Genomic DNA, 13,460 nt, shown 5'->3' with positions numbered 1-13,460 from the left:
TGTCTGGTGTAACCAGCGTGTATCAGGTTCCGATGGTAGCCCGAGGATTTAACTACTGAAAACCCGCAGCTGCTGCTCCGCTGGGGCCGGACAGGGGCCTCCTGGCCCCGCTTCTCGCCCCGCCCCCGGGCCGGGCCTCTTGTCCCCGCCCGCGCGCCGCTGCTCTGGGCCCGTCCGCGGCCCGCGCCCCGCCCCGCTGCTGGGCCTGCCGGGAGAACATGGCGGCGGCCGGGGCGAGCGCGGGGAAGAAGCAGGTTCGGCAGGAGGAGCTGCGGCGCCTCATGCGGGAGAAGCAGCGGCAGAACGCGGGGAAGAAGCGGATCGACTCGCCCTTCGCCAAATATCCTCGGCAGCGGGCTGCCTAGCCCTCGCCTCGGTGGGCGGGCGGGAAGGAGGAGGGCGGCCGGAGCGGGGCGGGCGAGGGGCAGGGGTCCCGTCCGCGCTGCGCCCTGTTGCCCTTAACGGCGACCGCCACGTACAACAGCCTGGGGCACCTGAGCTGCACGCTGTGCAACGCGCCTGTGAAGAGCGAACTGCTGTGGCAGACCCACGTCCTGGGGAAGCAGCACCGCGAGGTGAGCGGCCGCCGGGCGGGGCAGGGCCGGGCTCGGCGCCGGGGGTCCGGACTGAGGGCGCGGCCTGCAGCTCGGGCCGGACTGGGGTGGTGGTGTTGAGCCGGGCGCTACGTGAGAAAGGGGAAGGAGAGGGGCGTTTGCGTCGCGTCAGAGGCGGCCAGGGCTCCGCCGCTTTTCCGCATGTACGCTAATGGATAACAGCTGAGCGCTTGCCAAGTGAGAGCAGTGTGAAAACAAGCCTCGTACTTTTGTCTTGCTTCGTTTTCTTAAAATCTGTGTACCGATTTTCCGATTCTATCAAACCAGCGCTTTAGAACAGTCATCCCGTGTGTTTCAATAGGCTGTTTCCACTTTAGCGACAAGTTTTAACATTTACTTGTTTACAGCTTAGACTTGGAAACCCTCCATGGAATTGCCTTGTTACCTGTATGCTGTCAGGTGACAGCTTACATGTGGTTAAGAAAGCAATGCTTTTTTTCTCTTTATAACTCAGTAGTAAAGACATAGAATTTGGAAAACAATTTCAGGGAGCTTGTAAGATGGATGCAACCTTAAAATATATATTTTTAATGCTTTTAAATTCTGATGACATTTCTTGGCGGAAACTGAGAAACTGAGAGACTGTATTTAATTTTACAAGTACTGAGGAGAATCACAGCATCACAGAGTTACTGGAAGAGACCTCTAGAAATCATCCTGTCCACCTCCCTGCTAAAGCAGGTTTACCTCAATCAGGTCACACAGGAATGCATCCAGGTGGGTTTTGAAAACCTCCAGAGAAGGAGACTCCACACCCTCCTTGGGCAGCCTGTGCCAAGGCTCTATCACCCTGATAGTAAAGTGTTTAACTGGAACTTTTTGCGTTTCAGCTTCTGCCCATTACCCCTTGTCCTACTGCTGGACGCTACAGAAAAAAAGTGTTCCTCATCCTCTTGACATCCACACTTTAGATACTTCTTTTAAGAGTGGATAAGGTCCCCCTTTAGTTTTATCTAGGTGGAATGGCCCCAGATCCTGCAGCCTTTCCTCATAAGAAAGATATTTCAGTCTCGTGATCATCTTTGTAGCCCAGAAAACCAAAAGAACGGAGGGAGCCCTAGTTCGTTGCCTGTGTTCTGAGTAGATCATCATGGCCAGGCACAGTGACCTGCCTTTAATACTACTGCTGGGGTTTAACTTTAAAACACATCATATTCCAGGATCTTAGGATGAGTCCAGCCTTCCTATTCTTTCTTCTGATGTCTTACTGCTTTAAATGTCACTGGCCTTAGTCTTCCTTTTTTCACTTGTACGGTCTCCCTCGTGCCAATTCCTTTGCTCCCATGTCACATAATTCAAGAGGCTGACAGAAACATTGGTCTTGGTTTGGTGTCTGTGATGTCTAGTTCAGTGACCTTGTTCTGGAAAGATATGAGCTTGCTTTAATAAACTGGTCTAAGAGCTCTGTATTTTAAACTGCATTCCAGAATTTGCTACTAGGAAAGCTTCCTGAATTTTGTGCTTCTTTACAGAGAGTTGCAGAGTTAAAAGGCACAAAGCAGACAACAACTGTTTCAGCTGCTGGCACATCATCTCATCCTGTCAAGAGAAAATCCATTGATACAGAAGATACAGACTTAAAGAGAGTAAAAGGTAAGGAGAGAAAAATACTTATCAAGCACTTGCCAGAATCTAGCTATTGTACATCTTGAATGTTTTTGGTTTCTTGTGGTGTTTTGTTTTGATTTTTTTTTTGGTTTTTTGGGTTTTTTTTACCATAGAAGTGAGTGTTGAATACACAAAACTGTTGAGTAAATGTCAGCCTGATGCCACTGAAAGGGGAAAAAAAGTCTGTCTTGCTCTTTCTCTGTGATTTCACTGATCAGGAGAAAACTGCACTTCTGGTAGTTTATCTCGTAGTTTACCTAGTTTTGTTCTGTGGATTAAGTTAGGTCGTGGAGCTGTGGGTTTGGTCCAGATAAAACCAGAGACAGTGTAAGTTAAACAGTAGAAGCACTTACCCAGAAGTGCTAGAATTCCTTTTTCATGGGATGAAGACAGTGGTTTACCTCTCTGTGGTAAACCACACATGAAAGCACACACTAAGGGACAGAGAGATAGTTAATTTTTGTCCTTGGTGCTACTAAACCTATAAGTGTATGAAATGTATGAAAGTGTGCATTTGTGAACTTGCTGCTGTAGTACGAGTCTGTTTGAGTGGCATTTCTTCTAAAAGCATGGACTGTAAGATGTGACTCTTGGCTGTTACACAGGTGCAGAAGAAAAGCCACATACGTCTACATCTGCGTAAGTAGATCTTACTATATATGAAGTGTTTGTCACTGTAGCAACCTCTGTGTTCTCACCCTCTCCTTCCTACCCAAGGATTAAAGAGTGAGAGAACCACTAGATCCCTGCATCTGCTCATTTTCTAAACGTGGTTGTATGTCCCTGCATATGGCAGCATCTTCCTCAGTGCAGATGAGAAAATCATGGTATTAACTGTAGAGTCTCTGACAAAACAGGAATTCTTTTACTGTCACTATCAGGCTTTTAGGGATTAGTATGTGGTTGTATTATGCAGTTTGCTAGAATTAAAATAACTATCTTGTGGCATGCACTCTAATCTTTCATGATAGCATACTGCAATCTTTCATGATAGCATACTGCAGAAGAGTAACAAGGCAATCCCATGGTCCAGGTTTCAAGATAGCATACTGGTATGATAGTTATTCCCCAGAAATACTAACAAACATCGTCAATGGATCTTTATTAAGATGTTTTTGTCAGAATCCACGTGCATATCATGCAGTTGGACTCTCATAAATACAGGAGTGCATTTGACTTCAAGGGGTTGCGTCAAGTTAAACATCTCACTGCCAGGAAAGTTTTCTGATGGTGTTTGGACGTCTTTGTGGGATTGGTAGATGCCACATGAGACCTGCAGGTCTCCTGGGTGCTTCTGCACAGGATAAATTATTATTGCCTTGCACAGATCATAGTCATAGACTCTTTTACATTGGAAAACACCTTTAAGATTGTCAAGTCCAACCAATGTTACGTGCTGTTATCTTGACAGCAGAAGACACTTGAAGGAATTTTAAGCATGCCTGCAAAATTAAGAGCTGAGAGGTTTGTTCATTATCAAGCTGATAAGTGTGATTCTTTTTAAATAATATTTTAACCTTGACAAATGTTTGGTGTGGAGAGGCCTACAGCTGTTCTGAGCAAATCTGGGCTTTCTCATTGCCGAGCCTGTGTGGTTCTTCTAAGCTGCAATTCTGTAGGTACCCAAAGTAAGTAGCTCTGTTGTAAACCTTCGTAACCTTCATGTATGTGACATTAGTATGGCAGCTGAGTTTTGTATGTAATGTATTTGCAGCAGATACACTCGTGCAAATAACTTTGAATGCTGAAATGGAATTACCTAAGCTGCCATTCCTCCAAATGCACTTTGTTATGGGATATTTTTGTTAATGTTTCTAACATTCAATATTCAATATCCAAAAATGAAACTGAATTGAGTTTTCAGAGTTAACCTGAACATTTCTGGAGAGTTTCAAATGAAAGCACCAAGTGTGTGCTGCCTGCAGATGGTGGTTACATCGGTAGCTGCGCAGTTTAGGGTATTGCATTACATATAGAAGATGTGTTGCCCACAGATTGAATAGTCTTTGGATGCTAGACTGTAAGTGATTTTTGTGAAGTTTGAAACAGTCACCTTGTGTGTTCTTCACTAGGCTGCCAGCAGATTTTTTTGATGAAAAGGAGCAAGATAGTGCAAAAGAACAGCTTTCAGAGGGTCCAGGTCCCAGTTTATTGTCAGGAAATTACGATGACGACGATGATGATGGTAATGAAGAAGAAGAACAAGATCAATCAAACAACTCTTCCGTTACACAGAAAACTGAAATTCCACCTCCAGCTCAAGAAGCCATAGCTAATTCTCTGCCTGCAGGTAATGCTGACTGAGATAGTGATTCGGTAAAGAGGAGCTGTGCTTTAACCAATGGTGGAAGGCATTTCATTTTTTGTTCTAATTACTGCTGTTACCTGGTTAGAGTGTATAATTTTGTAAGCAGAGAAAGGAGATTCTTTGCTTGTTTGTTATTGTGTGGTGTTTTCTCAGCATGCTTACTGATTTTAGGTTCCAATTGTTTGAGACTGTTTCCTCTCTATTTTTTTCCCTTGGATTCAGTGAGATATTAATTGAAATTCCTATCTAGTCAGAATTTTATGAAGAACCTCAAACGGTTGTTCTCTTTGTTCATAGACTTTCCTCCTTCCTTACAGATTTCTTTGACAGGAGAACTACAGCTGTTCCTATAGTTTCCCATTCAGGATCCATACAGAAAGCAGAGATACAAGAGAAGAAAGTAGTAGAAAGGTAAGCAGCCAAAACAAATACTGGTAGATTTGGGAACTGTAAATAAGCATTTTTTTCCCAAGAAATACAGACTGTGATCACTTAGAAATCTGTCATATTGTTAAATTGTATTTGGAAGTGTTTGTGTATATATCAGCCTCTGGCATTATTTCTGACAGATATTTCACACCTTAGGGCCAGGATAAGAGATGGAGCAGTGCCACATCTGTTTAACATCTCTACTTGCAAATTTTAATGCAGGATACTTTGGAAGCATAATGACAGTCACTGCTTTTAGTTTGGAGAAAGCTATTTGCATGTAGTTCAGCTCACTTAAGCACTTTTTTAGACAGTGGTTTAGGCTTTGAAAAGCAGAGACTGTGCTGATAAAATGTATGGATTCTCAGCATGCTGGAAAGAATAGTTTAAGAAGCCTGTGCTATAGCTCTTGTTTTGACAATGAGATTTAAACCTCTCTGTGCAGTTCCTTGTAAGTTAGGTAAGACCAAACTGAGGAAGCAAGTTTTGATGGTTGTAGGTAAAACTCAGGGCATAAAAAAACCTATTTTGTGTCTAGGTCCTTTTTGTAAAAGATCATGGATTTTATTCTGGACTATTTTTAACTCTACAATAAAGCCGGTTGTAAAGTGTTAACTTGGGATAATGGTAATCAAACATTTCAGGAAAGAAAACACCGCTGAAGCTTTGCCAGAAGGTTTCTTTGATGATCCTGAAGTGGATGCAAAAGTAAGTGATTTGCTGGTTTTGTGCTCCTGGTTTTGTTTCTTCCAGTTGTAATGATTTTCTGAGTAGTAAGGGTGCTTTTCCAGGTAATTAGTCATACCAGAATGTGAGAAAATGACCAAACTGTTTAGAATAGACTAGATGAGACTATTTCAGTTGGAAGGGACCTGCAACAATTGTCCAGTCCAACTGCCTCACCAATTCAAGGCAGACTGAAAAAGCATGTTATCAAGGGCATTGTCCAAGTGCCTCTTAAACACTGACAGCATGGTGCATCAACTACCAATCTAGGAAGCCTGTTCCACTGTTTGACCACTGCCAGTAGCGAAATGCTTCCTAATGCCCAGTCTGAACCTCCTCTGGCACAACTGTGACCTGTTCATTCTGTATTAGAGAATGTGAAAAAGGACAGAGGTGGTCAGGAAGAGCTTGTTAAATCATATCTCAGAAGATATTTTTGATTGTGACTCCTTTGTGGCTCTTAAAGAAAACCAAACAAATGTTAATCATTAGTTAAAATGCTGGACTGAAATTTGCTCAATCCACCAGTTGCTTTTTCTAGGATGACTCAAAGGAATAAAAGTGTGTTTTACATCTAATTCTGCTTTGGAATTGAGGATATAAAGTAATTCTGTAGTGTCCTTTGAGAGATCCTGTTGAAAAGTATGAAGAGTTACCATGTGACTGATAGTACACATCATGTTAGAGTGAAAATAGCTAGATTGTGGCTAACACTGGAGTCTAGTACTGCCGTACTACAATAGTCAACCTGATCTTCAGCCCTCTTGTCTTTTAGCACTGTGATTTTTTTTTGGATAGAGAAAAGAAATGAGATGTAGGCATTCAGTGTGTTTCTCAAAAAAAACCCACAACTAAAAATGTGGGAATTTTCATCAAAATCATTTGTACTTCCTTCAACTTGCACAGCACCAGGTGATGATCAAAGTAAACACTATTTGAAAAATAAACATTTTTTTGTTTTGTTATGTAGAGTTTTACTGCAGATTTGATGGCTTTCCTGCTTGCTTTATTTAAATATTGGTGTTGTAGGCTCAAAGTCTTTTTTGTTTTCCTTAAGTATGTTTCCCTCTTGGTCACACTGTGGAAGGCTGCTGATGTATATAAATTGGGTTATGAGGTCAAGCCATGACTTCTGTTTTGGAAACCTTCCAAATAATACTGCTCTATGTTCACTTAGTCCCACTGTCTCATTTACAAGCTTAGGTGTCTCTTATTTGCTCTGTCAAGATTCTTTTGGCACCACTCATGCCCACATGTTGGCATATGTGAATAGTTTTGAATAAGGACATTTTGAATATTGAAATACATAGCCAAAAAAGCCACACTGTTTTGAGGGTTTTTTTGCATGTGACTAATGGGAGCAATACATTTTTCAAATACTTAGTTTCACCACGACTTGGGAAGCAGAAATGTGTAGCAGGCAGAAAAGAATCTGCCTACATCTGTGAGGAGACTGGTTAGTGATCTTTGTTCTGGGTGTCGCAGGTGTTTTTCTTTTAAATTAGCCCTTTCTGAGTTTAGCTAATGTGCAGGGGAAGGAAAATATTTGTGACATCACTTATATTGAGATGGCTGCAGCAATTGTGTGTTGGAAATATACACAGAATAATTACTTTGAGAATTAACAGTGAGCATTTGGAAGGGAGACTGTGGGCTTGAAAAATGCCGATTCTTTACATCAGGAATTTATAAAGCACGTAAATTCTGAGATGGAGAAATATCTCAAGGAAAGATCATGTCTTTAGTGTTTAAATTTATTGTAAGAAATACAAATAATTATGAATTACAAAAGACAACCACAATGTGTAATAACACAGTACATACACATATGACAGAAATAATCACATAACAGAAAAATGAGATGACGACTATCACTTCCCAGTACGTAGTTTGCTCGGAAGCTTCTTATTTACTCTATAAACTTAATTCACACTACTGGATTTTGTATAATCATTCAGGAACAAAACATACCAAACTGTTGTCTTTACCATGATAATGACCTGTGTGTTACCAAAAGAGAGGAATGAATAAAGGAGTAAAATAAAAATAATGCAAAAAGATGGTGTGGTGAATTACTCTGTTCAAACTGCTTGGTTCTCCTGGCAATAGTATTTCCTCCCAGTCCAGAGCCAGGCGGAATCTGTCACTTAACATGTTTTATATGCCTCATCTTCCAGTCTCAAATTGTGGAAGTTTTGGTTATGCAGGTAGATTATCTGGTTTATTTCCTTGTATTAAAAGCATAATCCAGTTTTTATTACCTTAGCTGTGGATCTTAAATGTGTTCTTACAGCTTCTGCTTTTTCAGTCCTCTCGTCTTAGTAATTAATGCCATCTACCACAGAAGAAAAAGCTCTGTGTGTCGTTTAAATTGGCATGTCTCTGTGCTATTTCTTCTGCTAGCCAACAAAATTAAGACTAGAGCTGAGATACAGGGACACCACCTAACAGCAGTGAGACTAACAACTGAATCATTTAGGTTATGCCAAAGGCAAATAATTCACTGCTTTTTGGCTTGGGATAGCTACTGTATACAACTGAATGGGCAGCTTACAGAAGAACAGAAAAGTTACCACTTGACATAGTGAAATTACAGATCATCAAACTAACAGACTTAGTCACAGACTAAGCTACAGTCAAGGATATTGTTTTAAGCCAGGAGCAGAGTCTGATTTTCCCTCCAAAACCATTGTACAGCTGCTCTCTCTTATTCATACACATTGCTTAAAGTGAATTAACATTGACCAGACTTTTCTGAGAACACAGCATCATTTGTCTTACTTCTCCAGATGTTTGACAGTTCCCCAAGGAGTCACTAGACATAAATTGTTAATGTCTGATTTGTCATGTTCCCTAGGTGCGAAAAGTTGATGCTCCAAAGGATCAAATGGACAAAGAATGGGATGAATTTCAAAAGGCAATGCGACAGGTCAACACAGTAAGTAATGGAATCTATTTTTATTGATTCTAAATACTATACACAATAAGGAAAACGACAGTTTCATGCAGCTCTGCAGAATGACTGACATCTGCATTTGTCAGCTGTTTTTTGCAATGCAGTGTGTGGTTAAATGCACTTTATAAATGAGCAAAGGGTTCCTTCTGTTTTCCACTTGAGGGAAATTAAGTTGAAAAAACTTCTGGTCGGGATCTTGTCATCAATAGATATCTAGTTACATTTATTTGGCTGTATTTAAATAAGAAAGCATATACCTCAGATCAGTATCCTGTATCCAAACAGGACATTAATTGTGAGCTCTTCTGTAGATTTATTCATATTTTAGCCTTGAAAAATACAGAACAAAACACCACCCGTTTTCCTGTCTTTTTCAAATAAGGTGTAGGTAACCTGGGTTTTATGGTTAATTTGCACATACTGGAAAGGAACCCCAGCGTTGGGGAACGTGACAAAAGATTTTGTGTGTGAGACAAGTAAGTTGGCCACAATTTTTCTGTACTTCCATATTCTACTATTTAGCATTGCATGGAAAGTTTTCTCTGGAGCTGTTTTTTGTCTGCCCTTTTGTATAATACAAAGCTGTTACTAAAGATACCTGCTGTTCTCAGTCTTTCCCTAGAATATTTGCTAATTTTAAAATTTTAATTGTAAATAATTGCTCGTATGTCAACTGCTAAGAAAAGTGGTGCAAAAAAATGTCTCATTGCTCATTTAAAAGCGGTCAGCACTATAAACAGAGCAAATGTTCATACAAAAGCAGTGGTGGATACATTTTGCTAGCATTAGCCATTCAGATAATTCTTCAGCTTAGAAGCAATCTTCTCAGTTATGCGTGGACCATTGATTGCATAGCATCTCCCAGACATTCAGATTTGAGAAAGTATATGCTGAAAAAAATAACAGGTTAGAAACACTTCGGGATCTAGTGGGAATATTTAACCAATACTTTCAAGCAGCGTGAGTAACGAAGTCCCCAGCCTTGGGATATAGCTCCTATTTCAACCTCAGACTTTGGATGCCCCTGGCTTGTTTATGCTCAGTTTCAAATAGCAGCAGACTGAAAACTTAGAAAGGTTAACCCCAAAGCAGCCAAACTACTTTTAGTTTTAAGAAAAAAACCGTTTCCATCTCAAATTAAACCAGATCAGGTTTTTTTCTGTCTTTGCCTCCAGAGTCTTTTGTGAAGGTGAGAGTATACGTATAGGAGATTGACATTGACTTGAGGAGGGGGAAGGGAAGACACAGACATCAGAAGGGGGACAACAGTGGCATTCAGGATGAAGGTGAATTTTCTTATCACGCTTTCTGGTTTAGATTTCAGATGCAATAGTGGCAGAAGAGGATGAGGAGGGGCGACTAGATCGTCAGATTGGAGAAATTGACGAGCAGATGTAAGTAGATCAATTTTTCCTCAAACTTTCTGTTCTCCAGCCGTAATGGATCGCTATTTGACTAGAGCCAATTTGATTTTTAATTTGAATCTTCTGTGTGCTAGCTTTCATTAATCACCTAAGCATTTGAAGGACAGACTCCCTCAAATTGCAGAGTGGTACCTAATGAAAACATGAATTTTGGTGCAAAGTAATTATTTACAAAGAGAGAATAGAAAGCACTAGAATCACTGAAAGTCCAGCAAGCAGGCATAGGCAAAATAAGGCAACAGAAGGCAAATTCTTTGAACAAACTGCACCATCTTCCCCCTGACAAATGTCCTGATTTGTGTTTCTGTATGAATTCCAATTGAGGTAGAATTAATGAAAAAAAGGTCTGATAAAAATTTTGATAACAAGGTTTTTGGTTTGACCAACCATGTACTAAAATATCCTTTTTCTGTGCCTAGGCCCCCTTGATTCTAATAAAAGTTTACGTAAAGGTTTTGTTGAATGATGCACTTCATAGTGAAGTGGGTGTTATTGTTTTGCTGAAATGCTGGGTGTAGTGCTTGGACTGGCATCAAACACTCGGTAACCTGAAATCCAGTTTAGTGGAACAGATCGTTATCATTATCATACATCTTAAAAGGTTGGTTAACAGTGATTATGGTAGTGGTGGTGATTTAAAGGAAAAAGATGAATTCTGATTTTAATGAATATTGAAACAAAAAGAAAACACTGAACTAAAGCAACACTGAAGCCACCTGAATGGATTTACGTGCTACAGATAATCAGGACACAGTAACAATAGCGTTGGGTTCAAACTGTCAGTAGCTTCAGTAGTAGAAGAATATCTTTTACCAGTATTTGTGTAATATTGGAGAGGGATTTAGCTAAGTCTTTGAGCATTCTTTTTTCCCAGTAGCTTGGGATGATACAGTATGTAGAACCACATTCAGAAACTTATGGAATTTCAAGTTTGTTACTGTAATTATTTCTCCCCAGAATAAAAGTTCTAAATAGATTTCTAAAGACTTTTTTTATGGATTTTGTCTTCTGACTGTATTAGAATGCAGGCTATTTTGAGTTAAACTAAAAATCAGATTAATTCCAGTGACATTCATGTTTTTGTTCTTCAGCTGAGACTGCCTGTAAATAATTTGTGTTGGAGATACGCAAGGGGAAAGATGATCCAGATAATAATCTTTCCTTGTTGACTCTTCCTAGCAAATAAGAATGAAAAAAGGAAAGATATGTTTAAGTCTGGCTGATACTACTTGGTGTTTCTCAACAAAATACTCCATTAAAATTGCTCAAATAATTGTTATAAAACATATTTCAAGGATAAAGATGAAACTTGCAGATTGTTTACTTTAACAGCCTGTTATAGCACACTGTAAGCAGATGAAGAATCTGAACACTTGTGCTTTCTTAACTTACTGGTTGCAGCTCTGAAATTATCAAAATTGACAGCCAATTGATGTCTCACCTTTCTGTCACGTTTGAGCACCACAAGAGGGGCAAAGAGCAGTGCCGCCGCTTGCGTGGCAGTGGCTGTTGGTTCTGTGCTTTTTTGAAAAACCATTTGTGGTGGTATTGCAGTTGTTAAATACTGGGATTAGATCCCATTGCTAGAGAATTAGCCACACCACTCCTCTGGTCTGTTTCCATTTGATTAGCACAGAGAATATGCACTAGCCTATTGAAAGCTTTTTTTGTTTTAATTGATGGGAAGCTGTGGAGCTTTTTTTATCCAAAGTTGGAGAAGCAAAATCCAGCACTGTAAAAAATCCAGTTAATGTGGAAAGGCCACAAAAGCATTAACACGTGGTTTTGCTTTCCAACAGTGAGTGTTATCGCCGTGTTGAGCTGCTGCGTAACCGCCAGGACCTGATGAAGGAGAAGCTGAAGGAAGCCATGAGATTAAGAGCAACGCAAGAGAAAGAGGATGAGGCTATTGGTAGCGAAGATGAAGAAGAATTGCAGGATTTGCTGTCGCAAGACTGGAGGGTGAAAGGGGCTTTGTTATAGGGTTTCTGCGACACAGTTGATAGTCCCTTTATCAATGGTGTTACTTCCATTGTTCGAAATGAGATGCTTTTGTTAAATATTTATTTGAAGAGGATCACAAGACATTAAAGAGCCAAGTGTATGAAAAAAAAGTTAACATCTTTGTAGATCTACAATGGTGTATTACTTGCTGTACAAACTGTATATTGCAAATGTTTTACAATATTGAATCCACCTTTCTTATTAAAATTATTGGTTTCCTACAAGAGGTATTTTAATGAGATTAATAAGTAACTGAAGAATCTCTAAGGTTTTGGAAGCATTAGATATATCTGGCAATTTTGAGGCTTATTGTGTATAGAAGGACTTGCAGGAGTGATAGTGTATGGAGTGTCCCCAGACTGGGGTGTTAGGGAAAGGAAAATATTATGCATTTATGTCATCTTTAAATTTGTAAGTGCTTTTCTGTCCATTGCCCCAGCTCCTAATAAAATATGTGCATTTTTTTTTCAGGATCTGGTACAGTTTCTCTATGTCTGTAAGCACCAAGCTATAGCTTGTCTACAGCGTTACACTCTGTGATGTGCCATAGGCAGTGCTGAATATTTTTTCTTAATAGGCTCTTGCTTAGCTTAGTGCAGCCATAGTGTAGCACACCTCACTTTTTTTGGACCAGAGGGATGAAAACACAATAGTTACATATTTACATAACTAAGTGAAAGGGTTGCAAAATGCCAGAGAGGATAGTACTGCAAAGGAAACTGGTGAGTTAAAATCATATATATATAGCTTGTAAATACTATAAATTTTCTGGAGGTACTATTTGAGGCATGCAGAACATCTAAAATTGATTTCTATTCTGATGAACACAGATGAAGTAAAATCAAGAACCAAAATCTTGACAAGACTTTGTTCTTAGGAGAGATATCTAGATACTTGCCTCAGAGCTGTTTATTAACCAAGCAAAAAGAAAAGCTAATGTAGATGTTTGATTTGCTGGTTTTGGAAAAATACTTGGTACAGTGGGAGGCCTTTCTGTATTGTAAAATGCATTTTAACCACTCCTGGTTTCTGTCATCATTGAGTTTAGCTTTTTTTTTTATACATAAAGCTGTCAAAATTCATGCAATGGTCCTTAGCAATTTGGTGCATCCACTTATTCCTGTTCACACGTTCTCCTGTTCATTGTTCTCTGGTTGATTTAATTACCATAAGGGTATGTAGTTGTTACTGCTGAAACATTTGGCACAACACTGTAGCCTTACATGAATTAGTGCTGTTGTTGAGATTGCAACAGACAAGAGGGTACTGAAGTCATATAGAAATCTTCAGAGACTATTGAAACAATGTTTCGTCAAGTTGGAGAAAACAGTTGGGCCAAAACAGAAAGAAGTTTTCTTCCACAGCATGAAACGTTTCAGTATCAATGTATA

General features: G+C 39.9%; 2 protein-coding genes across 4 annotated transcripts in view; one reads left to right on the top strand and one right to left on the bottom strand.

Annotated features, from left to right (window-relative positions):
* Positions 1 to 191: 191 nt before the first annotated feature.
* On the top strand, positions 192 to 12,542 carry ZNF830 (zinc finger protein 830). The gene is made up of 10 exons (XM_061994940.1): positions 192 to 340; positions 476 to 575; positions 2,087 to 2,207; positions 2,828 to 2,861; positions 4,295 to 4,512; positions 4,848 to 4,941; positions 5,604 to 5,667; positions 8,543 to 8,623; positions 9,959 to 10,035; positions 11,865 to 12,542. Exons 1-10 carry the CDS (start codon positions 219 to 221, stop codon positions 12,046 to 12,048), a joined length of 1,095 nt encoding a protein of 364 aa, XP_061850924.1. The 5' UTR covers positions 192 to 218; the 3' UTR covers positions 12,049 to 12,542.
* The window catches only part of LOC104554014 (poly(rC)-binding protein 3), a 513,107-nt gene continuing 507,153 nt past the window's right edge, over positions 7,507 to 13,460 (bottom strand). For all 3 annotated transcript variants that reach the window (XM_061994937.1, XM_061994938.1, XM_061994939.1), the window contains exon 17: positions 7,507 to 9,531. In XM_061994937.1, the coding sequence (XP_061850921.1) occupies positions 9,471 to 9,531 (61 nt within the window). In that variant the 3' untranslated portion in view covers positions 7,507 to 9,470. The remainder of the gene's footprint in view (positions 9,532 to 13,460) is intronic.

This window comes from Colius striatus, chromosome 4, assembly GCF_028858725.1.
Source record: "Colius striatus isolate bColStr4 chromosome 4, bColStr4.1.hap1, whole genome shotgun sequence".
In the NCBI taxonomy this organism is placed as follows: domain Eukaryota; kingdom Metazoa; phylum Chordata; class Aves; order Coliiformes; family Coliidae; genus Colius; species Colius striatus.
Note: the sequence above shows the minus strand (reverse complement) of the source record. Positions and strands in the feature narration are given on the sequence as shown.

Coding starts and splice junctions, on each gene's coding strand:
- ZNF830 (XM_061994940.1), top strand. CDS start 219: ATGGCGGCGGCCGGGGCGAGCGCGGGGAAGAAGCAGGTTCGGCAGGAG. Junction 4,513..4,847: donor AGCTAATTCTCTGCCTGCAG/GTAATGCTGACT, acceptor CCTTCCTTACAG/ATTTCTTTGACAGGAGAACT. Junction 10,036..11,864: donor GGAGAAATTGACGAGCAGAT/GTAAGTAGATCA, acceptor GCTTTCCAACAG/TGAGTGTTATCGCCGTGTTG.